The sequence below is a fragment of the Pteropus alecto genome, unplaced genomic scaffold (assembly GCF_000325575.1).
Source record: "Pteropus alecto unplaced genomic scaffold, ASM32557v1 scaffold95, whole genome shotgun sequence".
NCBI lineage: Eukaryota > Metazoa > Chordata > Mammalia > Chiroptera > Pteropodidae > Pteropus > Pteropus alecto.
In genome coordinates, this window is record NW_006441071.1 from 16,609,739 (window position 1) to 16,635,438 (window position 25,700).

At 38.2% G+C, this 25,700-nt stretch overlaps 1 protein-coding gene and 1 pseudogene across 7 annotated transcripts in view; both read left to right on the forward strand.

Moving 5' to 3' along the window:
• Window positions 1-25,700, forward strand: part of PIP5K1B (phosphatidylinositol-4-phosphate 5-kinase type 1 beta) — a 285,086-nt gene that overhangs the window by 124,637 nt on the left and 134,749 nt on the right. For 5 of the 7 annotated variants that reach the window (XM_015594528.2, XM_015594529.2, XM_006918403.3 and 2 more), the window contains one exon: window positions 24,228-24,358. The exons of the other annotated variants lie outside the window; for them this stretch is intronic. In XM_015594528.2, the coding sequence (XP_015450014.1) occupies window positions 24,228-24,358 (131 nt within the window). The remainder of the gene's footprint in view (window positions 1-24,227; window positions 24,359-25,700) is intronic. 7 annotated transcript variants of the gene reach the window in all.
• Window positions 1,942-2,060, forward strand: LOC112485069 (annotated as a pseudogene).

Here is a 25,700-nt window from a genome sequence, read left to right on the forward strand (position 1 = left end):
ATTGTAGGTAGCAATTATATCATTTGTAAATTATAATATTTATTCTAACCAATATTCTATATTTGGTTTTCTTGTCTTATTTTATTACCTTGATCTTCTAAAGCAGGTATCAAAGAATCTTAGTGATAAAGGGTAGTCTTGTGTTGTTCATGGTTTTAAAGGACAAACGGCTTTTGTACTGTTTCCCAGACAACATTTTTCAGCACACACAGGTTATTAGTGGATACATAAGTAAAAATCCCTTGGTTAAGTACATTAGAAAAATATCTCTCTAGTGCTTCCAATAGTATAATGTTGATACCGAGTTCAAGAATTGTTTTTCACATTCAGAAAGTTTCTTTCTGACTCTAGTTTTACTGAAAGTTTTTAAAAAGCTTAGTTGGGTATCGACTTTTTTTGTATTATTGATTTACGCAAACTATAGAAAGAGTGAAAACACAGCTTTTGAGATACTCAAAGTACTTGAAAATAATAAAACAATGTTTCTCAAAAAATATTTAGTTTAGATTTGGTATCAGTCCAGATGGACACGGTAATTGTATTATTTCTTTATAGTCTGGAACAATTTTTTAGATTATCTTCTTATGGGCCTGCTGATCTTTCCCCATAGCAGAATAATCTGTGTGGAAGTTATCCTAAGAGTTAATGCTTTTCACAAGCTATCCTGGATTAAGCAAGTTGTTAAAATAATTCCTCCTGAGAAATGTCATTTGGGCAGGAAAAAAAAGGCAGTTTTTGGTTTTTAGCTTTTTTTTGGCCTGAAATTTTTTGTTTATTCATCTCAATTTTACTTTCGAATGTAAGTTTATATTATATTTGGGCTTCTGCTTCTTCATTTGTAAAATTTAGGTTGTGGGTGACAATTAAATGCTCTTTAAAGTTTCTTGGGCTTTTTATGTTTGTTTTGTGTTTTGTTTATGTGGTTTTTTTATTCTGTGATCATCCCTGGAGCAATTGCTTTGTTACAGGCATGCAGGATGCTATGGAAAAGTGAAAGAGAAGAAAGTGAAAGGTAGAGAAAAGGTTACACTTTATTTCTCATATGTTTTAAGAGAGTCTGAATTCATTTTCCTTTGGTGCAGAGGCAATAATATCTTGCATATTTCCCCACTCTTCCTTAAATACCCTGTGGATTAGAAATTAAATGATTTTATAGATTTAAAAAGATTAATCCTTGAAGGGAAAAAGAAGAAATTTCCTCTCTTTTCTGTGGTCCAGGGAAAATGGGTACACTAGGAAATTATCAAAAGTCTGTCAAGAAAGTTTCAGTCTTGTAGAAAAATAAACTTAAATGTGTATAAAGCATGGTACTGTATTCCTACCATACTTGCTCTTCAAGTCTAGGTGAGTTTTGCGTTAACTGGAGTCTAAGTTGTAGAAGTGGTATTGTAGAAAGAAGAGGAGAAAAGCCAGACTAATATACTCTTGTTGGGCTAACCTTGGTCATCTGTATACAGTTCAAGGACATCCTGCAGAGACTGTCTCCCATCCAGATGCCCAGATGTGCACTCTTCCATGTCAGTCCCATCACCCATCTGCTCATTCAACAACTGGCCATCTAGGGTCTATTTCGTGCCATATACTAAGACCACAGAGATACAAACCAAGCACTTTCATTTTAGCCCAGTGCAAATTAGCAGTGAGAAGGACCTTAGAAATAATTATTTGTAAATATTCATTTTAAAGAAAGATATTCAGCTAACAGTTAGTCCCCTTGGTCTGACTGAAGTGTGTTTAAATTTATTGTGTGCTGGCAGGCAAGTGTGACTTTGGCCTGAACATAAAAATAACTTATTCCAAACCTCAGACAGGTCCCAGTGTAACATCTTGCTTATAAATAGATCCATCCTTTGGGGCTTAATAAGGCAGAGTGAAAAGGTTAGGGTGCCCTATATATAGACAGAACCTAAAACTATCAAGAGTGTTTTAAAATTTAATACAGCCTATGGCCATGCTACCCTGAACAAGCCTGATCCCGTCTGATCTTGGAAGCTAAGCAGGGTCGGGCCTGGTTACTACTTGAATGGGAGACTACCTAGGAAGACCAGATGCTGTAGGCGTTAAAAAAAAAAAAAAAGAGAGAGAGATTGTAAGCTGACAAGGTCTTTGCAATCTATGAGGTCAACCAAAGGGTTGACTCGCCTAAAAAGAAAAAGAAAAGAAAATTTAATATTATATGTATTAGTTTCCTTTTGCTGCTGTAACAAATTACTGCCATCTTAGTGGCTTAAAACAACACAAATTTATTATCTTATAGTTTTGTAAAAAAGGTGTCCAACACGCACTATACTAAGCTACAGTCAAAGTGTTGACATGGCTTCATTCCTTTCTGGAAGCTCTAGAGGAGAATACATTTCCTTACCTATTTCAGCTTCTAGGAGCCACTTACATTCCTTAGTTCATGGCCCCTTCCTTTGCCTTCAAAGCCAGCAATAGCAAATCGAGTCCTTTTCACATTGTATCTCACTCACCCTCTCCTTTGCCTCTTCTTTTTTCACTTTTAAGGACCCATGTTATTACTCTGGGCCCATCTGGTAATCCAGGACAGTCTCCCTGCCTCAAGTTCAGCTGATTAGCAATCTTAATTGCATCAGCAACCTTATAAGGTAATATTTTGCTTTCTAAGATAACATATTCATAGGATTCACTGGTTCTAGAGATTATGATATGGAAACGTCTAGGGGCCATTGTTCTATTTACCACAACATAATTTAACAGCGTTCCTTCTGTGCACCTAGAGCAATTCGTCATCCCTTTATCATATACTGTCAGTCTGTCTGGGACTCCGAATAGAAATTGATTAAGGTCCTGAAGTATGGAGACTGTCTCATGTCTGTATTTTCTTATCTTCCTCTCTTTTTCTTTCCTCTTTTATTTAACTCCCTCCCTCAAATCAATAAGTGTAGTAAACACACCTCCAGGACCTAAATCTCCATGTAATGAATTTACACAGATAACAGTTCATTTTGTAAGGTATAAACATGAAACTGAGCTTCTCATGCCATTCTGTGTAATTGAAAAGCAAATATGGCTCATGCTACCACTGTCACATGAAGCAGTCAATTTTTGAACACAATTTTGAAAATTAAATTTTAAGCTAGCTCATTGCTGGAGATGGTGCAGGTGGTGTCTTTCATTTACTGTATTATTATGCATCCCCCACAGAACCATTTGCCATTGTTATTTCTTTGGTGTTTACAGAAGCAGGTCATGTTTATGAGTATGTCAAGAGGAAGGAAATGATATATGGAAAATCTCTGCATGGGGTATAGAGTCAAGTGATCCCTCGGTTGGAATCAAGTGCTATAAATATTCCAATAACTTCATATGTACCATGGGACTGGTATTTTCCACAGTTTGGATAAACTTGGATAGATCTTTTTAACAGTTCTTTGAAAATGGAACATTAGCTATCCACAGAGATTTAATCTTGGGCAAAAAATAGGAATAAGGTCATCACCTCTAATGACAGGATTAGTCCTTTTTCTTTAAAGTAATTGGATATCCCATGTGTTTTTGCAGTTTTTGTTGCATTGAGAATAGACACATCACTTGAGCAGAAATGATTAATTTTGAAAGGAGGAGGATTATGGAGTGGGTGGAACTGACATTTATCTGCATTATATTCTTAGAAACATAGACTGTTAGAGTTGGAATTGCTTCTGATAAAACTGTTCATTAACATGTGAGGAAGTAGAAGTCCCAATACTGCCTGAGTTCCCAGCCAAGTATGTGCTGAGTACAAGAAGCAGAGCTACAGCTCAAGTTCCCAAGTCTCTGAATCTTCAGCCTTTCTTGGTACACTGCACTCATCTCCAGAGCTTCTGATGGCTGCACTGGGGTGACCAGACCAAGCCATCTGCCCCAGAGATGCCTTTTGTGTTGATTTCTGCTTGGGCATTTCTCATGCACAGATGGCTAAATACTTCATATGCTGTTTACCCTTGAGAACTAGACTGTCATCTGCTGTGGGACACAGTAGCCCCTGTGTTTGTGTGTATGTGTACATTATATGTGGAAAGCAAGGAAGGTAGGGAGGCTTGTCTGCACACACACTATACCCTCTGCATTTTTAAGTACCAGGATCAGTACACAGGTGAACAGAGTGCACTCTCTTGTTCCTTTCTCCATTATTGGTTTTATTTGTTTGTTTTCAAATCACTTCAGTAATTGTGTTTTGCATTTGACTTAATGAAACAAAATGTGAGATAAAACAGCTATGAAATTTTAAGACATTTTGCTTGACAGACCTAAAATATGTGGCATTTCATTGTCATGGACAGCTTATATGCAGACAACAAAACAAGCATCGATGTAGAATGTTCACCTGTGATAGAAGGATGATTTATCTTGGTGTACATTAGGAGAGATTTGCATTTAGATGAAGTCGTGGCTAATTTTGCACCCGCTCACCTCAGCGAGCATTTGGCAACGTATGGAGACAATTTTGGTTGTCACATATGGAAGAAGTGGTGCTACTGGCATCTAGTGGGTAGAGGCCAGGGATGGTGCTGAACATCATACAATGCACAGAACAGTCCCCAAAACAAAGCTTTATCCGGTCCAAAATGTCAGCAGTGCCAAGGTTGAGAAACCATAGCATAAAGGAATTTATAGTTTATCTGATACTTGGTTTTAGAAGGCTAAGTAGAGAAATGATTGATTTAGAAACAGCTTATCATGTGAAATAAACATATCTGCTATAGTATATGGCTTGGGGGAATTTCTGTAGTCCAGCTGGATAAGGGAATAAGTTTGCCCAACAGTTCCAGTACAGCCCCTATGCAGTCTCTCTCAGGCCTCTGTTCTCAGTGATTGGAACTGAACATCAGCTTCCCTCTGCCCTTCACATCTGTGGAGTCTGGTTGAGGATTTAGATATTTGGGGGGATCATGATATAGTTTGGATAACTAAACACAATTAAAGAAGATGATTAAGAATATAAAGAACTAAGGAATGTCTTACCCTTACCCATACTTTACAAAAACAGCCCCACTCAGGGAACCGTATGGCAGGTGAGAAACCAGATCTCAGCACAGTCAAGTCTTGGCAAAGACTGGTACGGTACCAGTAGTTGAAAAGAGAAAGGAGTCTGGAGAGAAGAGAAATGGTTAGGAGTCTGCTATAAAGAGAAGGAAAATGGTTAGGAGTCTGCCAGAGCCCTTCCGTGTACTGTGTTCTACTCAGGCACTGAGTAAAAGAATGATTTGTATTTCCTTGTTCCTCTTTGAATCTTTGAAACAAAATTTCCATATTGGGCTTTTTCCCCAAAGAAAATTTCCATACTATTTGGAATTTCCTCATTGGTTAAATTCCAAACAAATTAAATCACGCAGTAGAGACACAGGTATTTCCAATCATGCCCTTTTTATAGGACTGAGGACAGATGGTTCCCCTCCCATGAAAATAACTCCCTTTGACCACACAAGCCCATAAGTATGAGCAGCTGTGGTGCTTGGTGTCAGGACCACCTGCACTGTTGTCTAGCAGCCCTGATTGGTGGCAGTTGATCGAAGAGTCTGAGACTGCTTTCATTTACTTCAATTCACAGTGAAACACTGCTCCTCTTGAAGAAGCCATTCTCTTAGCCAGCCAGACTGTAGGTTTCCCCCAAGTCATATAGTATACCAGGTATGTCTAGTTCACAAGCCAAGCTGTTTCTAATTGAGCCTCCATGTAGCCACCTAAAGCCAAGTATCAGATACTCATGCTGGAAGAAGGGTGAGAACGTTTCACAGAGGCACAGGCCTTATCAAAGTGGGCCTGGAGGAGAGGAGGCTGAAAGTGTGGGATAGAGGTCAAGACAGGGTCAGGAATCAGCCAGGCCTTTTGTACAGCAGACTCAAGGAACATACTAAAGATCATAACATAAACTTCTAGACAGAGAACTGCTTGCTTGTGTGCATCCTGAATATTGGCTGCTAAGGGTCTGAAGAGAGAGAACCCCCACATCAGGAGTGATGTTTCCAGAACCTCATAGAATCTTAGTAGTGAGATGGTCTTTATCAATCTTATATCATCAGCTCAGTCATTTAGCGAACACTGAGTTGAGCACCGAGCAAGGCTCACTGTGGTTAGATGGCAGACAGATTAGCATAGCTGGAGAGAGTGTATGGGATCAGTGGTCTGGGCTACAGAAATCTACCAGTTTCCTCTAACTGTGCCAGGGAGGGAGGAAGGAAGCACCCCTCTATTGAGCAATAGACTATGGGTCAGGCATTTTCACTTGTGCTGTAGTAGCTGGTCATCCATTAGCTGGGGCCACCAGTGATCCATGTTGGGTGGGGCCACTGGGAAACTGGTGTGTTGGAATCAAGAGGTTTTAGGAAACCTGCTGAGAATGGTCACATCACCTAACAATCTAGAAAAGTGTCAGAGTCTGGTGGTGAGCTCTGGTGGGAAGAATCCTGAACTAGGGGTTAGTCTATTGGTAGCTCTGACACCAACTTTTATGTCCTTAGGCAACATCAAAAGCTATTTAATAATGCTCTCCTTAAGTTCAAGTGAAAAGGACAAAACAGCAGTAAGCAGCCCTCCCAGCCCCTACCCAGCTGGTACTTCTGGAAATTGCACATGGGTGAAGCATGTGCAGTTGAGAAATGACTACCCTGTTCTCCTTTCTCTGTGTCAGTCTTAACTTGAAGAGTTATAATCGAAAGTAGACAAAATGCAATTACTTTCTGTTGTTTTTTAATGGAGGAACTATAGTTTTTAAAAAAGCCAAGAAAAAATGTTGGAATGAAATGCGCTAAACCTCAGAGAAGAAGTGATTTCTGGTTGGTGATCGTATTTCATTCCAACAGACAAATAAATGAAATTAGAAAGCAGACTTATAGAATTTTAGGTGTGGAAGGAATTTTGGCAGTCGTAGAGGCAAATGCCTTCATTTTATAGAGGAGGAAACTGTGACCCAGTGATATCGTGTAACTTTCTCAGAATATCTCGGCCCCCTGGTAGCAGAATGGGCCCAAAACTCAGATTTTTATGTTATTTGAGCACAAATGTCTATCCATATTTGCAAATTAATATGGGAGGGACCTTATTAAATGAGGGTAGTAGTCATTATCTGTGAATGCTTTTTCTTCTCTATTTCTACCTTTGGTCAAAAATTGGTTCCGAGCAGAGCACAGAGCCTCCATTCAAGTGCCTTTTCACTTTTGTCCTGGCCTGGTCACCTATCTACTGCAGCATTCAGCTTTAGTGGGAGGGAGCCTGGGACAGTAAGATGGCAGCATGATGCCATGGAATGAATCTGGGAGAAGCTTCTCCCATGAGCCCAAGCTGTGGCCACACCTCATTGCTTCTTAGGAATGCGGGGAATGGGGAGTGGGTACTGGACCCTGCCAGGGCATCACATTCACCTTGTCGACAAGCAGCCCCCTGCCCAGGGACCCTTCCATATCTGTCTGCAGCCTGGGTGTGCAGCTGGGTTTTGATAGCGCTTCCATTCCAAAGACCTAAATGCTTTCCTGGTGGAAGGGATGATTCTAGCCTCTGGGACCAAGAAAACCACAGTTATTTTAAAGGTCAGGAAGGATAGATCCAGAAGTCAAGTAAGGAAATGCCATCAGATGTGAGTCGAAGGAGCTGCAGACAGATGAGAGAGTCCTGAACTCTCAAATGGCTGGGTTTTTTGTTCAAATGTACAGTGTTCTCAGAGAATTTTAGAAACTGCATTCCATGGTTCTAAAAGACAAAGCATGTGGAGATAAAAACCCATCTTGAATGCAATGTAATCCTAGATCTTGAAACATAGAGGTTACATATGCAAAGAATGCTTAATCCAAAGTTAAAAGTGTGCACAATATTGAAAATTATCCCCCAACTTTGATACTTTACCCTGATAATAGGCATTCTTGAAAAATATGTAAATTGACTCTGGCATAGGAAAATTTCCATTTGATAGTCTTTTTATGAAAAATGACTAGGATTTGCCTTTCAAGTATGCAATCCTTCTGAACATCAGTTTCTTCATCTGTAAAACAGAGGTAATAAGGTGTGGTAAGAAATCAATAATGCAAATAACTTGACCAGGCGTATAATAAGCAGTTAAAACAATTACAGCAGAATCTAAGGGAATATTGTATAAGTATACAAGTGCATAAGTGTATCTTACAAAAGAAATTGTTACATTGGAGCCTTTAAATGCTTAAAACTAATCTTTTGTATTCAGGAAACACCTAAGTTCCAAATTTTAAAGCCCCTTTTTTAAAAAAAAACACAAGCATTAACATTTCAGATCTTTTTGTTTAATTAAAACTCTCTTGACACTGTTTTTCTGTGACTTTCTGGAAATATGGCCAGAGCTACCAGGCAGGTAGAAATAATACCATTAGCAATTATTATTACAATCATTTAAAATAATTTAATTGTGAAAAGAGGGCATCTACGTTCCCCATTCTTTCAGAAAAGACAGCTTGATCATAGAAACTTAAAGAGAAACCATTCTTTTCATATCAATATCCATCATTTTTTAGTCAACACATCTGCTGGTCCTGTTCTATAAGGAGTGTTTAGGGCTCGCGTATGGAAAAGTGATTGAAGACTGGGAAACAGCTCATCACTAGCAGATGATGCCTTTCACTGTTGATCTATAAAAATCACTGTATTTTTAGTTTGTAAAATTGATTTTGTTTTATATATCATTCTGTCTCATTTAGCAATCATAACCCTTTCTCTTTCTTATAGTTCCTGGATCCTTGAGCTTTGCCTTTTTATCCCATGAGTTTTATTTAGTCTTAAAACACATACATATGGTATATGTTATATGCGTATTATGATATCATGTATATGGGTGAGATATATCTCTTACTCATCTCTTACTCATATGTCTAACTGATGTGTATATATATATATATATATATATGTGTGTGTGTGTGTGTGTGTATATGTCATATATAACATATACCATATGTATATGTCATAGGAATAATATATATAATATATAAATCTATAAAAATAAAGTTCCCTCTATCAAGAATTTACCACGAGAATTAAGGGAAAAAAATTAAACTGAGAAAGATTTGAAAAGAGAAGCAAAAAAAAAAAAAAAAAAAAGGAAGCTAAGCTAGTTTTAGTTCTTCTGGGCCTTCTATACCATTTGTTATTTTTCTTATTTAATCTACTTTTTACAGATTACAAAACTTAGTTATAAAAAGTTAAGTGTAATATAAATTGAGGCACAAATGGAAAAAAATTGTGACCACTGCCCAGTAGTAAGCTCCATTTCTGTTTTTGTCCTCTTTTTTTGGGTAAATGGAGGGCAGTTAAGCCCTCCTGTTTTATGAAGTCAGAGAATTTATCTCCTTAATTAATTAACTGCAAAATAGTAGCCGATGGTCCTGCCAACATATCATAGCACTGGGTTATTTCCCCTTCTTAACTAAATGCATTCTTCTTTTAAAAACTGAAGAAGTCAGTTAGTGGAATTAAATGGAAAGGTTCAAAGTTTCTTGGGGTAAGCAATAAAAGATACAACAACAAGCTCTTTTATGTCACTGGTATTTCCAGAAGTATATTGTTTCCCTGCAGACCTAAGCCTCCCTGAAGGAGTTGTGATTATCCTCTCCCGCTCCTAAACCAGAAACTACAGGGTGTGTGTGTGTGTGTGTGTGTGTGTGTGTGTGTGTGTGTGTGTGTGTGTGTGTGTGTCTGTCTGTCTGTCTGTCTGTCTGTGTCTGTCTGTATTCATATGCAGTAGGAGCTTGAGGGTGGGGCATGGCAGGAGATGTAGGGCAGGGGTAGGGGTTGGTACCCCTCAAAGTAGGTGAGGGTAATATAAGGCCAGAAAGAGTGATGAGAGAGTAGAGTTTGCTGAAGGATTTCTTTGAGTGGAGAGGAGTTGATTGTCCTATATATGTCTTATATAAAGCTGACAGACAAGCCTAGATTTTAATTCCTTTATTAAATGTCCTTAAGTGCTAGCCTTACAGTGAAACCTGATCACTTTGTTCCCATCTAGTATGCCTTCCAAATGGTACCCATGACTCCATGTACCTGAACTGACAGAGTTCTGTGAAAATGTTGCCTGAAACTCTTATAGGAGTGATGCTTGGCTTTGACCCTGACCCACCTCCACACCTCTGGGCAAAAAGACTTAACTATGGATTTGGAGAATAAAAAAAATAAAAAAAGAATATAAGCTGGCTTGGCATTGCCTGGAAATAGGCTCACACACCAAGAAACAAGTAGTGAAACTAGCCATAGAATTTAGCTGGACCTGTGCTATATTGAAATGTATAGTTGGCAAAGTTGATATCTCTTATTTCTATGTCAGATGTTAGAATTGTCAGATGCGGTGGTTATGAGCATTGACTTGAGGTTAACAGATCTGGGTTTAAGGGCCAGCTTCGTCACTTCCTCACTGTGTGGTTTTGGGTAAGCGTCTTTGTGTTTCTGAATCAGTTTCATTTTAGGTATATCAGGAGTAATAGTCTACCTTCCTTGTATAGTTGTTATGAAGATATATGCATAGAAAGGAGAAGGCGCCTCTACAGCACTTAGTACAATGCCTGGATCACAATAAGTACTCAGAAAATGCCAGTCAGCTAGTAGAATGGCAACATGGTCTCAGCGTGCAACATTCATTCCCCCAAAAAAGAAATGAAGCAGAGATAATGGAAAGAAAGATATTACCATAATGTGAAAAAATCCAGCTAAGGATACCCAGTTGCTTCTCACTATAGAAAAGCTATTCCTCAAGTTCCTTTCCTAGTATAAGACTCTAAAGGGTCAGATAGACAAGCACTTGTACAGTTTCTCTGTACCTCTCTCTGCCTACGCGTGTTTCTCAACCTCCACCTCACCCCCAGTTATGTGTTTCTCCAGGAGTCCCCTATCCCAGTGAGCCAGTTAAGGAGTACATTTCTTATTCGTTATTGAAAAAACAACATTATAAACATGGGTATAGAGTTTTCTAAAGTACTATTTCAAATTTTAAAAATTGTCTAGAGAAGTGAAACTTTTTATTACACTAAAACGGAGCAAAGAAGAACTTTATTTGATAGATAATAAAGAATAGCCACAGTTTATGCACTGTGAGAGCTTACAATTTCAATAAATAAAAACTCTGAAGAACCGGCATGGAGTCCTATTGTTTTAAAGTCTCCATGGAGATTATTTTATAAATGCAGTTTAACTTTAATTGGTATAAAATGATCGAGCATGGTTATTAGTATGTAGCCATAAAAAATGAAAATTATGAAGTTAAAGGCAAATAATACAATGAACTTACAGAGAGATCTCCCTCTCTGCTGATCAGGAAAATGTGAACTAAAACAGCAAGATTGGGAAAAATTAACAATATTAATGATATACCAGTGTTGGTGAGCATTTGATAACAAGGGCACTCTTCAACTCTGTTGCTAAATCGAGGAAATCTCTTTTAGAAGATGTTTTTGGCAGTATCTATCAAAAGCATTCCTATCCTTTAACTCAGAAATTCTTTTTCTAAGAAACTATGCTGCAGAAATACACAAGAAATAAGTGTTAAGGATGTCCATTACACACTATTTGCTATTAAAAAGAAAGAATAAGAACCCTAATAGGAGAGTCATTAAAACAGTTGTGCTACATACAAATTATGAAAATATATATAACCATTAAAAATAATAAGAATATTTGGACATGGAAGGATACTGTGTGTAAGAAGAAAAGCACAGAGAGCATTTGTAGTTGAATCCAATTTTATTAATTTATAGATATGTTCATATATTTTCTATGTGTAGAGAAAAAAATCCAGAACGACACACACCAAACAAGTGATATTAGTTAACCATGAAGAGCAAGATTGAGGAGGGGCATTTGTGTTTTATTTTCTGTATTTAAGAGTTGTTTGACTTTTTCTCAGTAAGCATGGGTTACAATTTAACTTTTTAAATTAAGCGATGCTATCTGTGTAGACATTTCTCTTTCAGTTTGTGGTATTTTTGAATCTGCATTACTTTTCAAGAAGAGAGTGTTTGGTTATAAATTCATAGGTTATAAGCACTTGAAATATAGGTTCAATTATTTGTAGAAGCAAGAACCAGAGTGACTGTGGGTTAAGCAAAGCTGAAGTTTGTTTCTCTTTCCCATAACAGTGTAGAGGTTTTTACTTTCTCTGTAGAGTCATCAGGAGCCCAGGGTTCTATCTTGTTTTTCTGTTGTCCACAATGTACTGCTTTCAAAATGTGATCAAGGGGGGCTGCTTCATCTCTAGTCCTCATCTCTGCAGAGGGCACTACCATTACTGTTAAGGGTGTGACCTGGGAGTTGGACACATTTCATATCACATCTCAATGGTCAGAAATTAGTCACATGACTATACCTGGCTACAAGAGAATACCCAATTAAAATTTCTGTCACTGCGTAACAGGGTTTCTCAACATTGGCACTATTACATTTGGGCCTGGATTATTCTTCGTTGTGTGGAGTACATTGAGGGTGCTTAGCAGTATCCCTGGCCTCTACCCAATAGCTGTCAGCAGCACTTCCCAGTTGTGACAATCAAAATTGTCTTCAGACACTGCCACATGTCCCCTGGGGAACAAAACCAACCCTCATTGAGAACAACTGCTAAATAAGAAAGGTAAATAGATACTGGGGACAGCTAATAATATCTGCCATAAATATTATGCTAATTCTTTCAAAACAGGGCTTAGCATTGATATAATATTTTACCTTTAAAATTGACAACTCCCTTGCCAAGAAAGACAGTACTCTATGTGAAATTTGTTTTTTGTTGATTCTAGAAGGATAAGAAAACAATCCTTATTTTTATCTTTTGAATCTAAATTTATATGTATATCAAATACTACTTTTATTTGAATATACAACATGAAATTTTTTCCCTAGTGTGTAGGAATAGTGTTATACTGTACCACATTTATGACAAATGTGTCAGCTACGCTATAATATTTCTAAAAGACTAATATGGCAGCATTCATAATGCTGTTCTATCCTAAATCAAAAATTTAATCGGCAACTGATGGCATATCTTTTCTAAGAGCTATTAAGTGTGAATAATTTACCACCGTTGAATACGTAAGAGTACAATATTTTCTGGTAATAAAAAGTTTTTGCTTAATATGCTTTTCCATTCCAGTGAAAGTATGTGCTTCACTGCCAATCATATAAAAAGAAGCCATGAAACACCTTTGTTCTGCCTTTTCTAGTACATTTAGAAAATTAAATCTTCCTTCAAACAAGTGGATACACTGGGATCTTGTTAAAAGGGTACTTAGAATTAGGGAAAATTAAATATAAAGTAAATCTGTCTTGGGCTTCTTCCAAGGTTGTTTAGTGCCTAGTGGATCAGAATGACCTTGTTATGAGGTAATTTCACCACATAGGTGGTCCATGCAGGCACAGGGGTGGGCATCATTATACTGGTACTGCAGTATTCTTATTTTTGAAAATGTAAATGGTTGCAGAAATTGTATCATAAAAGTAGTTGCCAGCCATAAAAGTAACAGAATACCTCAAAAGTCGTTTATGAAACCACTCATACTGTGAGAATGTTGTAATTATGTCAGCTGCCGTATGAACTATGACTGTATAAAGAGACTAATGGTAGAACTGGATCTAGAAGAGTAGGTAGGAAACCTGAGGGGAATGGAGAAGGACCACATCAAAGGCATTGGAGATCAGTGTGTGCAGAGACTAGGAATCACAAGGCAAGTTTAAGCGAGATATTTCAGCTAAAGTTGTGAATTTGTGTACAGGCAGTGGGATCTGTGGTGTGGCCAAGACAAGAACCTATCCATCAGAATTTGTGATCCCTCTTCCACAGCAAAGCTGGAGCTGGAAAGCAGCTAGCCCTCCTTGTATCTCGGTGAGGCCATGTGACTCATCCTTGCTAATGGACTATAAGTGGGTCTTTATCTAGAGAGTCTGCACAGTAATGGCACACTCAAATTGACTAATTGCAGAGAGTTTAAGAAAGGAACTGTTTGCAAAGATGTGGGATGAGTATAAGGAAATCACAAGTGATAGTACAGTCTTTTGAGGTCAGAACATACCCTCTTACCTCCCTTAGGCCTGGAAGTAAGAGAATGGTACAGATTCTAGGACACAAAATAGGAGTCATCTGGAGAGGCGCACAGGAAAGGAGCTGTAACATTTAGAAGGACACACCAGTCTGAGTCGAACCCACAGGAAGAGAAGGAAGGGAGTAAACACCCTTATGTCACTTTCGAACCTCTCTTCAATCTTCCATATGGGTGTCCTATTGGCCAAACGCAACTGGAAGCCAGAGGGCTAGGAAGCCCTTTAACATAGCTAACGTAACGTCCCAGGACACAGAGAAGCATGGAGAAGGCTTGAGGAGCAGACCTGGGGTGTATATCCTGCACTATGATTTCTGACAAAGTAGTAAGAAGTAAGAAGTGGCTGTTCCTCTACCATTTCTGCTTCTCCTATCAGCCAGCTGCATTTGGAGGACTCTGAGACCCTAGGGGATATCAGAGTCTCCCACAAGGATATAACCCAACAGAGGAAAGGACACCAATCAGGGACACCCACAGGGGGCTATTCTTGATTAAGAAATAAACTTGTATTGAATTAAAACACCTAATTTCAGGGGTGTTTTGTTTTGTTTTTTACAAAAGTTAGCATTTGGGCTTTGTTTTCGCAGTTAGCATTAGGGATTAAATTGTAGAAAATCCTAGAAGCCAAGCAAGAAATTTAGATTCATTTCTACAGAGAGTCAAACAAAAAACAATGAAAGTTATTAAGCTAGAAGGTGGTATATTTTCTTTAAAGCCCAAGAATCATGAGTCTGGTAGTCCTGTGGCAGGTAGAATGGTTAGTGAGCATTCCACCTCACTTATTAGTGCAGCTGACCCAAACTCCAAGTTATCAGCAGGACCCGTGAATCAGTCCAGGACACTACACAGTGAAAAGGTGGAAGTATTTTAATCCCATTCCAAGGTCAGGTGCCAGCCCGCCATGAAGAACTTGGGGAAAGAGATGATCTAAGTCCAGTTTAGTATAACCTGGGGTCCATGAAAGATCTTGCCTGGCCCACTGTGAAATATGGATGCTAGAAAAGGAATTTTGGAGAGAGGTGTTGCTATGTCATGAGTAACTCCCACTAGGTGGAATATTGGGTGAGTGTCTGCCCATCATGTAAAGCACTGGGAAGAAGGCTTCGGTGAGACCAGTGAAGAGCGTGATATGTGTTCCCTGGAGCCTGGTGGATGCAATAGATCATAGTATTTTCTGGGAAATTGGAAGAACAGAAGAATTCTTGGTGAGCTGCTCCTATGGCGGCAAAGCTAAGAGGGGGTTCTGATGAAGTGTGTTGGTAGTGGGGACTGACTGTCAACTCCCAGAGTTTCAGCATAAATGATATGTGAACAGTTGAGGACATGAGATAGAGATTAAGCTGACATGTGATCATCTCTGAGCCTAAGTGAAGACCTTGGAATGGAATGGCCAGCCAGGGCTGTGTTCTCCTAAAGGTGAGAATGCAACTGCCTTTTGGAGGGGATACCTGCAGATCCTATGAAAGCATCTCACGAGAGGGAGATATATAGCAAGTCTCTATGAGTGTCCAGAACGTCTTAACTGTACTCCTGAAGCAAGACCTGTTCTGCTTCCAGCCAGCAGTCAGAAAAGAGGAAAGAAGTCCCCCCAATCCTTCTCACTGCTGGTGGCCAGCTTGTGCCAGGCATGTAGGGGAAGAGGAGATGCCTACTGAAAGTATACTTAAAGTTTGTGTTATTAGTGGACTAGACATACAAACCCCCAATTGAGACCATTTTTAATGATCCATAACTAGAAATGAACAAAAGACCTTTTATCCTCAGAGTCACCAGAAGATTCATTGACCTGCCCTACATTTCATCCTAGAGCAGGGGCTGATCTAAGAATAAATTTCGAGGGACAGTGGGAGACAAAAATAAAGTTGATCATGATTGCACTTCATAAGAGTATAACAGTTACATGGGTTTATAGCCTTGAAGGCCTTGACCTAAAAGAAAAAGATAAAAAGATGAGCCAATCCCAAACATGCCTTTGTTATCCCTCAAAATGTATTTTATTATTGCAGTTAGCATTAGCAGGAATTAGATTGTAGAAAACATAGTACCTTCACTAGAGGATGTTTCCTTTCCTACATATAACAAAGTTTAGAAAATCTGAGAAGTATGAGGCTTGAAAATAAAAATCACCCAATGTCACACCACCCAGAGATAATCATATAGTTTAATATATTTCCTTCCTGTCCTGTTTTTCTTCGTGGGTGTATATAAATACATTTATGAGTTTTTCCTTTTTACATTTTATTACATGTATTTTATATCCTGCTTTTTTAACTTAATATATTTTAGGTTATAGAACATTTTTAAAATACAGTTTAAATGAAGCCATAATTTGACTAGAGTTTATCAAATAACTTTGTCAAATATTCTAGATCTAGACTTGGACTTATATATGAGTCAATGATATGAATGAGAAAAGAATAGAGAATTTGACACACAGCTTTAGAAAGTCTCTCAAGTTGTAAATAAATCCATATTATCAAATGAAAGAGCCACTCATTGAGACTGTTGTCACTCCTTTCTTTAAATTCTCTTTTCCTGGTTTTCCTGAAACCATGGTTTCCTGATTTTCTTCCTGCTCTTTCAGTCAATCTTAAATCTCTTCCCAAGGTTCTCCTTCCTCTGCCTAACCCCTAAGTGTTGACCATGCTCGGGGCCTTCTAAAATATTTCCACCCTCTCTTCAGATTACTTTGGTTTTCCATGCCATTTATATGCTGAAAACACTTATATTCAAAATTTCAACCCAAACCTCTATTCTAAGCTCCAGACTTGTCTCTTGACATCTCCATTTGGATGTCTCATTGGCCTCTCAAATGAAACTTAATCTTCTCCCCAAAATGTGTTCCTCCTTCAATCTCCCCAGCTCAGTAAAGCAACCTCAGAGCTCTCATTCGCTCAAGGAAAACACCAGGAGTCGTTTTAGTACTTTTTTCTCCCTTATTCGTAGCTCATAGCAAGTCCTGCTTATCTCCTTCCAAAATATACCTCAAATTCTACTCTGTAGATCTTCCTGCTCATCACCCTACTCTAAGGCATTCACATCTCAACATGAACTACAACTGCCTCCTAATCACTTTCCTTCATGTATTCCCTCCAATCTGTTCTCCACTCAGCAGCCAGAGTGAGCCTTTTCAAATTATAATGCAGCTCCCTTATTAAAACAGATCAAACCCTGAGCATGGCCCATAAGGCCTAGTTCTAGATCCATCCTATCTTTCCAGCCTCCAATTCTGATGCTCTCCCTGTTGCCTACCATAATTTATTTATAATTTAAGGTCCCTGAACTGCTGCTTTTCTATGCCTCAAAATCGATTCCCCTAACCTCCTATGTGACTCACAATTCCTTGAGGGCAAGGACTCTGGCCAGGTCACTTCTGTATCCCCAGTTTGTAGAAGAGTACCTAGCATGGGGTGGGAACACAGCCAGCCTTTGTTGATATGATCTGGCCCATACTTACCTTTTGCCTACATATCATTCCTCAGCTAGACCTCTCCTAATGCTACCATTTTAAAATGAATCTCCACCATTTTGACCTCAGTCACATTACCCTATTGTTTATAGCACTGACAACAATTATTATGTGTATGTGTCTTCGCTTACTCTCTCTTTCCCCTGCTAGACGAGAAGCTCCCGCGAGAACAAGCACCATGTCCTTTTTTTGGTTTCATGATTTCCCCAACACCAAGCACAATGCCTAACTCACAGAAATTTCTCAGATCCTTGTTAAATTAATGAACAGCACCTGACTGGAGCTCTGAAGGGAGCTTTTCTCTTTGCCTGAGGCAACCTTGGAAAAAAATGCTGGAGTCGATATTGAAATAGAGGAGTGTGGAGCGCAGAATAATGGAGCCCTACCACGTCCTAATCCCTAGAACCTGTGAATGTGTTGCCTTACATGCTTAAAGGGGATTTGCAGGTGTAATTAAGTTAAGGATCTCAAGATGGGGTGATAGCCTGGACTATTCAGGTGAACCCAGTGTAATCACAAGGGTCTGTATAAGAGGGAGGCCTGAGGGTCAAAGAAGCAGATGCATTAACAAAAAGATTGAGAGAGATTGGAAGAGATTTAGAGAAGACAGATTTGAAGATGCCATCGGCTTTGAAGATGAGGAAGGAGCCAGAAGTTAAGGAATGTGACTGGCCTCTAGAAGCTTAAAAAGGCAAGAAAATGGATTCTTCCCTAGAGCCTGCAGAAGAACACAGCCCTTCCAGCACCTTGATTTCAGAACTTCTGACCTCCCAAACTGTAAGATAATGTTTGTTTGAAGACACTAAATTTGTGCTAATTTGTTTCAGCAGTTACAGAAAACTAGCACAAGGAGGGACTGAAAATGGTTTGAGAAGCCTAGAGGCTAAAAGTGGTCCCACTTCCTTTGAGAAGAAATTAGGCTTGCCTACCTGCAAACTCTGCTATTTCCATAATCCTACAACAAGTTTCATGCAGTCTCTCTTTTTCCTTAATTCCACCCTTGAGACAAATAAGGGCCTATGCTTTCTTCACTGAGTATAAGTTCAGTGATGGGAGGGAGAACCTGGAGCTGAACTTGAGCTATGGAAATGAGGGAGAGGGGTAGAGGTTTCCCGGCCAGACAAGCATGGCCTCTTGCTTTGAAGAGCTTTTACTGAACCTTTTGTTTTTATGGCCTAGTCTATGGTGCCTTGCCAATGAACATCTCTAATTTAGAATTAGACTCTAGACCCACATGTGGTTTGGTGAAAATGGACCTTTTGAGAAAAAGAGAAAGCATTGGACCCCCTTCCTTGGGAAAAATACATAAGCAGAACATTTCATATGTGGTTGTTAGGGCTTTGTTTACTTTATAAGGTCGGCTTGCTCAAAGGATAGAGTGTGTGTGTTTGGGATTTTTCTTTATTTTGGGATGCGGGAGTCAGAAGGAGATAAGGAGAGTATAATATTATAAGATGGGCTTTTGTATCAAGCTAAGTGGTTTGGGTACTAGGTGAGGGTACTAGGGACCATTAGAGGGTTTCAAGCAAAGTAGTAACACGATTATATCTTTACTTTTCAAAAAAAATCTTGCTGGCAACATATATATTAGCTATAATCTCATAATTAGTTCACCAGAATACCTTAGAAAAATACTGTTGACATGAAATACTTTAATACTTCCTTTTAAAGTCAGTGATATCAGATGGCATATTAAGTGATCTAATTTCATAGACATTGTACTGTAGAAAGCAGTTTCCTGTAACTAATGTAAGATCATTAAAATCTTTCTGTTGTCAGGATCATTGCTTCCCTAATGTCTTCAGATTCTTCTCTAGCAGAGGAAATTCAGGCAACTAAAGCAATGTGCAATGATAGAGCGCTGAACTGGGGGAGGGGCCTTCCAGACCAGACGATCATTCATGGCTCCATCACACCCTAGCCAAGGGATTTAGATCAAGTTAATATCCCAAAGCCACGGTCTGTTTATCTATAAAATGGGCATTATAAACCCTCCCTACATAACAATTGAGATGATCAAATGCAATCATTCAAAAATAGTGTTTCTAATAACATATTGTATTACACCAATGCAAGCTGACATTAATTTTCCTCTTAGTATTACCATCAAGCCCGAATAAGTTTGCATTAGTAAAGAGAAGCTATGGAAGTAAATGTTTCTGGTTTGCTTTTGTGATATTATATGGTTCTCTCTCCAAGTATCAAATGCTTTAGAGGTTTTTCTAGTATCCAGGCAGAATGTTGCCTCTACGTAGGCTTTGAAAAATCCTAAATTAAATAGACTCTGCTTTTCTGTGTTCTGAAATCTAGAGCTATATGTTTTAAAGGAGTCGCAGGTCCCCTCTGGAGTATTAGAAAGGGAAATAATGTCCCAGCACTTTGAGAGCCTACGCAAAGCCATGCAGAGAAAATTGGAAGGGCTGAGTGTGCATATAAAGACTTTGACAGTCAAATTTTGACTCACTGCAGGCTTGCTGGTGGGTATCTCTGAAAAAGGAGGAGAGGACCGTGGCCCTGAGTTTACAGGGAAAGAACTGCTGGTTAGAGCAGAGCAACCACCAGCTGTACACAAAAGGTTCCTTATCATTATGACTTACTAATCTGCCAGTGAGAGACACTCCAGGTAGCATTTCAGTTTTACAGTTTTAAAGCCATCTTGCTTAAGAGTGGTTGGGGTAGAAAATAATACAGCATCAGCTACCCGCCTGCCATGTCTAATGGGAAAATGTCAGAAGATGGGGCCTTTACTCCTGTGACTCAAGAAACCACATGCCACAGTGAGCACAACCACACATTGCCATGAAGTAGACAGGATGCTTTTTAATTATACCCAATACATCAGTGCTGAAGCATTTAATTTTACATGGGGATGGAGAGAAGGAAATCTCGAGGCATCATTCACCCTGTGGCAATAAAATAGCTCCTTTTGTTTATACCTCCCCATGCTGCTAGTAATTACATTAACAGCGGTGTTTATACTGGTTTACCAAGTGGTTTACAAGCTTGTTTTTCTTGGGCTTACCCATGGTTGGGTGTAATTAGAGTCAAGTAAAACATTTTATTCCTATTTCATCAAAAGGAATGGCTTCCACAAAGCTGCTACCTTTACTGGGGTCAAACAGCCAGACTTAAAAGAGAACCTTTGACTTTGATTTTAGGCTCATTTTGGAAAAAAAAAACAGATGTGTAAGTAGCATGGGCTTCATAGCCACATTCTACCACACATTGACAGTGCGACTGGGACAAGTCATTTAACCTTCTTGAACCTTAAATCCTTCACCTGTAAAATGAGTAGGATCATAGCTAATTTTCAGTCTTTGAAAGGGTTAAATAAGTTCAGAGATGCCCACAGAGGCAGCAGTGTACTTGTTTATAACCTGCACCCTAAAGCCAGAATTCCCAGGTGTAAGTCTCGCCTCCACCTCTTCACTAGCCGTGTGACCTAGTGTAAGTTACTAAACCTTTCTGAGTCAGTAACATGGATATAACAATAGTTCCTACCTTATAGACTCATTGTGAGAATAAAATAGTTTATATAACCAAAAGCACTTAAAACCGTGCCTGCCATTTAGTAAACACTATATATGTATGTGCTATGATTATGAGAGATTGTGATAATAATTGTGGCTGCTATCCATATATATCAAGTGCCTGGTACAAATAGTGATCAAAAAAGATCAACTTTTATTACAATTTCCATTATTTCTCCCATAAGAACCCTTGAATTTTAAGGAGCCTGAAAGGAAAGTAAAAGTATTACAAGTTTGTTTTTTGGTTTAACAAAACATGTCAACAGGGTCCTTCCCAAAATCTGATTCCTTCAAGGACTCAAAATGTAATATTATACTATAGAAAGATTTTTTTTTTCAGTGCCCTTTAGAACCAGAGCAAATTCTCAAGCCTCACCTCAGACCTTCTCAATCAGAAATTTTAGGGATGCAACTGAACAGTATTTTGGTTTTGGTTTCAGTTTTTAATACCCATAGACTTTCTTTTTCAGACTTGTTGTAGGTTGATAAAAATTGAGAGGAAGGTGCAGAGATTTCCCATATAGCCTCTGCCCTTACACAGGCACAGCTTCCCCCATTATCAACTCCCCCACCAAAATTGTGCATTTGTTACAACCTGCACTGACACGTCACAATCACCCAAAGTCTATAGTTTACATTATGGGTCATTCTTGGTGTTGTACGTTCTATGAGTTTAGACAAATATATAATGACTTGTGTCTACCATTATAGTATCAGCATATTTTCCGTACCCTGAAAATCCTGTGTTCTGCCTATTTATCCCTCCTCTTCCCCAACTTGTGGCAACCACTGATCTTTTTACTACCTTAGTAATTTTGCCTTCTATCTGTTTTGACACAGTATTCTCATGCTTTTTAAAGTTTGAAAACACCAGGTATAGACTCCTACAACTTAAACCACTTTCTATTGCTGAGAGTCAGGGTGGGGGGTCGACAAAGAATTGGGTACTCCATCTGTTGACAGGTGTTGCAGCCCAAGAAGTGTTAAATGACTAAATTAAGCAGGAATACAGGTAGTTCCAGAAAGCAGAGGCAGGTGGGGTGTGGGCAGAGAAAAGCACTTTGAGAGTATGTGAGTCTATTGATAGGTCTGGAACAGAATGTTTTGGGGTGTTGGGTCTTCTGGAAAGTGCTGATGTCACATCTTGTGCCATCCGCTCTTAGTGATGGATAGGAGAAGAGATGTCTTTGGAATTTTTATGCGAAGTTAAAGTGAGGAAAATCACGTCAGCCTTCAGAAGTCAGTGCTATTGGTACAAAAGGTCACTGATGCCATTGCAGATCTCAGAAGGAATATTAAAATAGCAAAAGTTTTTTAAGCACTAGCTGTACTGTGGGCTTGAGTCTCAGTCTTTTGCCATCTTATTGCCTCAGATCTTAAGTAAAAAGGCATGTGGGGAAAAAAAAAAAACAAGATATTATTTTACTTCCTGCAAGGAGGAGAGTAGGTAGTTGTCCTCAGACTAAGAGTGATGTAATATTTGCAGTGGAATAAGCAAAACAACTAAATTAAATTTTGACTCACTACAGCCTTGCTAGTTTGCAATCCTGTAGTGAGACAAAATTTAATTTAATTTGACTCGATGGGAAAGTGATGGTAGAGGTGACCGAGCAGGACTGATTGATCGTGGCCGTTTCAGGTGATGTCAAAAAGTGTTAATTGGGGACCTAGCTCTGTGCTAGATGTTATTTGTTTGGAGTTCAAACTTAGGTCACTGAGGATTACAGTGTCTAAGGAAAACAAGTCTTGGGGGTGGGGTGGAAGATATTGTAAGATATTAGTTTGGTTCTGTATCTACTGTGTTTGTGATGATAGAAAAACATCCAAATAGGTTTAAAAGATCTGAGAGTCATATGCATAGAGACAGCTTTTGAAGCCATTAAGAATGGATTATCTATATAATTAAAGAAATCTGAGGATCAACGAACAACCTTTTAGGGACACTACAATTACAGCAAATATGGGAAGTCAGTGAAGAAATGAGAGACCATTAGAAAAGGTAGACGTCCAAAGACCATGTTTATCATAGAAATCAAGAGGATACATTTTTTTCAAGAAGAGAGATATGTCCTTTGATGTTAAAAGTGTGAAGAAATTTTAAAAAATAAAGCATATAGGGAGCTGGAGATGGGTATTGAATTTGCTAAGTGAAAATGTTAGAAAGAAAGTATTCTTTCTATAAAATAGACTATATTACATTCATTTAAGTCAAGGTTTCTTAACCTCAGTACTATCGATATTTGGGCTACATACTTCTTTACTATGAGAAGCTATCCTGTGCATTATAGGATGTTTAGCACCATCTCTGCCCTTCTCCCTACTGCATGTCAGTAGAAACACCACTATCACCAGTTATGAAAACCAAAAAATGTCTTCAGAAAATGCAGTGTATCCTTGGTTGAGAACCACTGATTAAAGTATTTATTTGGCTCCCACTGTGTACACAGTACTACATTAGGCACTGCAAGGCATAAAAATATGACATACTTGCACCATTAAGAAGAATATATTCTAATTTTCCTAAAGTGAGTTATTCTGCTATTTTCTCCTATTATGTTGGTTAAAACTATACACATACACACATAAACATATATATGTGGCAGTTATTCCCCAAGTTAACATGTCAATTATTGAATGATATTAGAAAAGTAGTAAATTGGAAATATTGGTGTTCCAATGCTATATGTTTTATCACAGATTAAGGTAGGAAAATTTGATATGGATCTATGGCAAGACTATTAAGCAATTTCCAAATTAAACTGCGTGTATTCCAGACTTGAATTATTTTTTCTCTCTCATTTGTGAAGATAAAATACTCTTTCTGATCCATAAGTATGAAATAGGATTTATTTTTTTAAAATACTACTGTGCCATTTATCCTTTGGTAGATATTATCATGCTACATATTGAAAGTGTTCTACCAAGTTTCTAAGTTCTTAATAAAAGAAAGATGGAGATTCAGGACTATAATTTGACTTTAGGAACGTTGGTAGGAAAGATTACCACAAAAATAATTTCATGACAAGAAGGGTCCTTAATGTTTGGAATAAACTCTCTCAAAAGAAGCAACCGATCATCCTTCTAAACCCACCCTTCTTGTTGCCTTAGGAACAAAAACAAAAATCTAAGTCCACTTTTCGCTGCTTGCCCCAGCTATTAAGGCTAACTGAGACCCAGGATTTTTGTTTTGTTTTTTTGCAGACTGCATCATCTGCTATCAGAGGTGCTATTCAGTTGGGAATAGGATACACAGTGGGTAATCTCACTTCCAAGCCAGACCGAGATGTACTCATGCAAGACTTCTATGTGGTGGAAAGTGTATTCCTACCCAGGTAAGAAGAATTTTTTTTTTTTTTTTGGTGATGATTTACATGCTAAAGAACTTTCCTTGTGACATTCCTGTACTGAAGAGTTTTCTACCACTGCATGTGTAATGTGCTAATGTACATGTTGGAACTTTGGCAGACCCAAAGCAGTCCAGATGATTACTTTCTGTTAGGTAACAGAAAGTAATTTTCTGTATGGAGACACATTTTCTGTATGGAGATGGTAAATAGGTTTCATCCTGTGGGCCAGTTGTAATTAGTTATGATAATGCCTGGAATACTTTATGGAGAAAGACTTTGAGATTCAGTGGGAACAGAGTAGTGGCAGATTTAAAAGGAAAGATTACCACAAAAATAATTTCATGACAAGAAGGGTCCTTAATGTTTGGAATAAACTCTGCACAGATTTAAAAGGAAAGATTACCACAAAAATAATTTCATGACAAGAAGCAGCTGGTACGGGATTTTTGCTACCCCTAATTTAAATGGTGAACTGTAGGGGCCCACTATTGGGCCTTGTATCCTAATTCACTCATATAGCTCTTTTTAACTTAATTCTTTTAACTTTCCTCGAGAAATCTTATGAGAATCCCAATATTTCGATACCATATTTGCAAAAACACCCGTTACTCATACATGCCACCTCTATATAACATTTGAGGAAAAAATCAATTCAACAAATGAATCTGATAGATGGGTGTTGGTGATGGTTGTACAGGATTATAAATGTACTTAATGTCACGAACTATTTACAGAAAAATGGTTAGAATGGTAAAGTTTATATTATGCATATTTTACCAGAATAAAGTAAATAAACAAAAAATTTAAGACTAGTATACTAGCTTAGTATAGGAAGAGAAATAATAATAATTAAACTGGAAATGTCACTGTGACTGTTAGGATTTTTCAAAGAAAATTAGCAAATAAAAATAAAGATATTGACTTACAGGTTTGGGAGTAATTATTTTGCTTTGAGACCTATGAGGATTTACTTGTCAGACACATATTTTAAAATATTTCCCAAATAAGCCACTTGTTATTAGTTATTACAAGGCTTGGGTGAGAATGGCTGGGGTGACACTTATACTCTGAGATCTTGTGCCTAATTTTTTTTAATCTTTATATGTTAGAAACTTTCATAAGTCAATTAGGAAAACATTATTAATTCAGGAGAAGACATGAGCAAAGAGCATAAACACTTACTTTTTAAATACACTGGTCACAAAATACTTATAAGAACTCAACATCACCAGTGATTAAATAAAAGGAAATAAAACACAGGCATAATTTATCTTTATGTAAAATATGTGCTTCTGAAAAATTAGTAACAGAACCTATATCGGTAAAA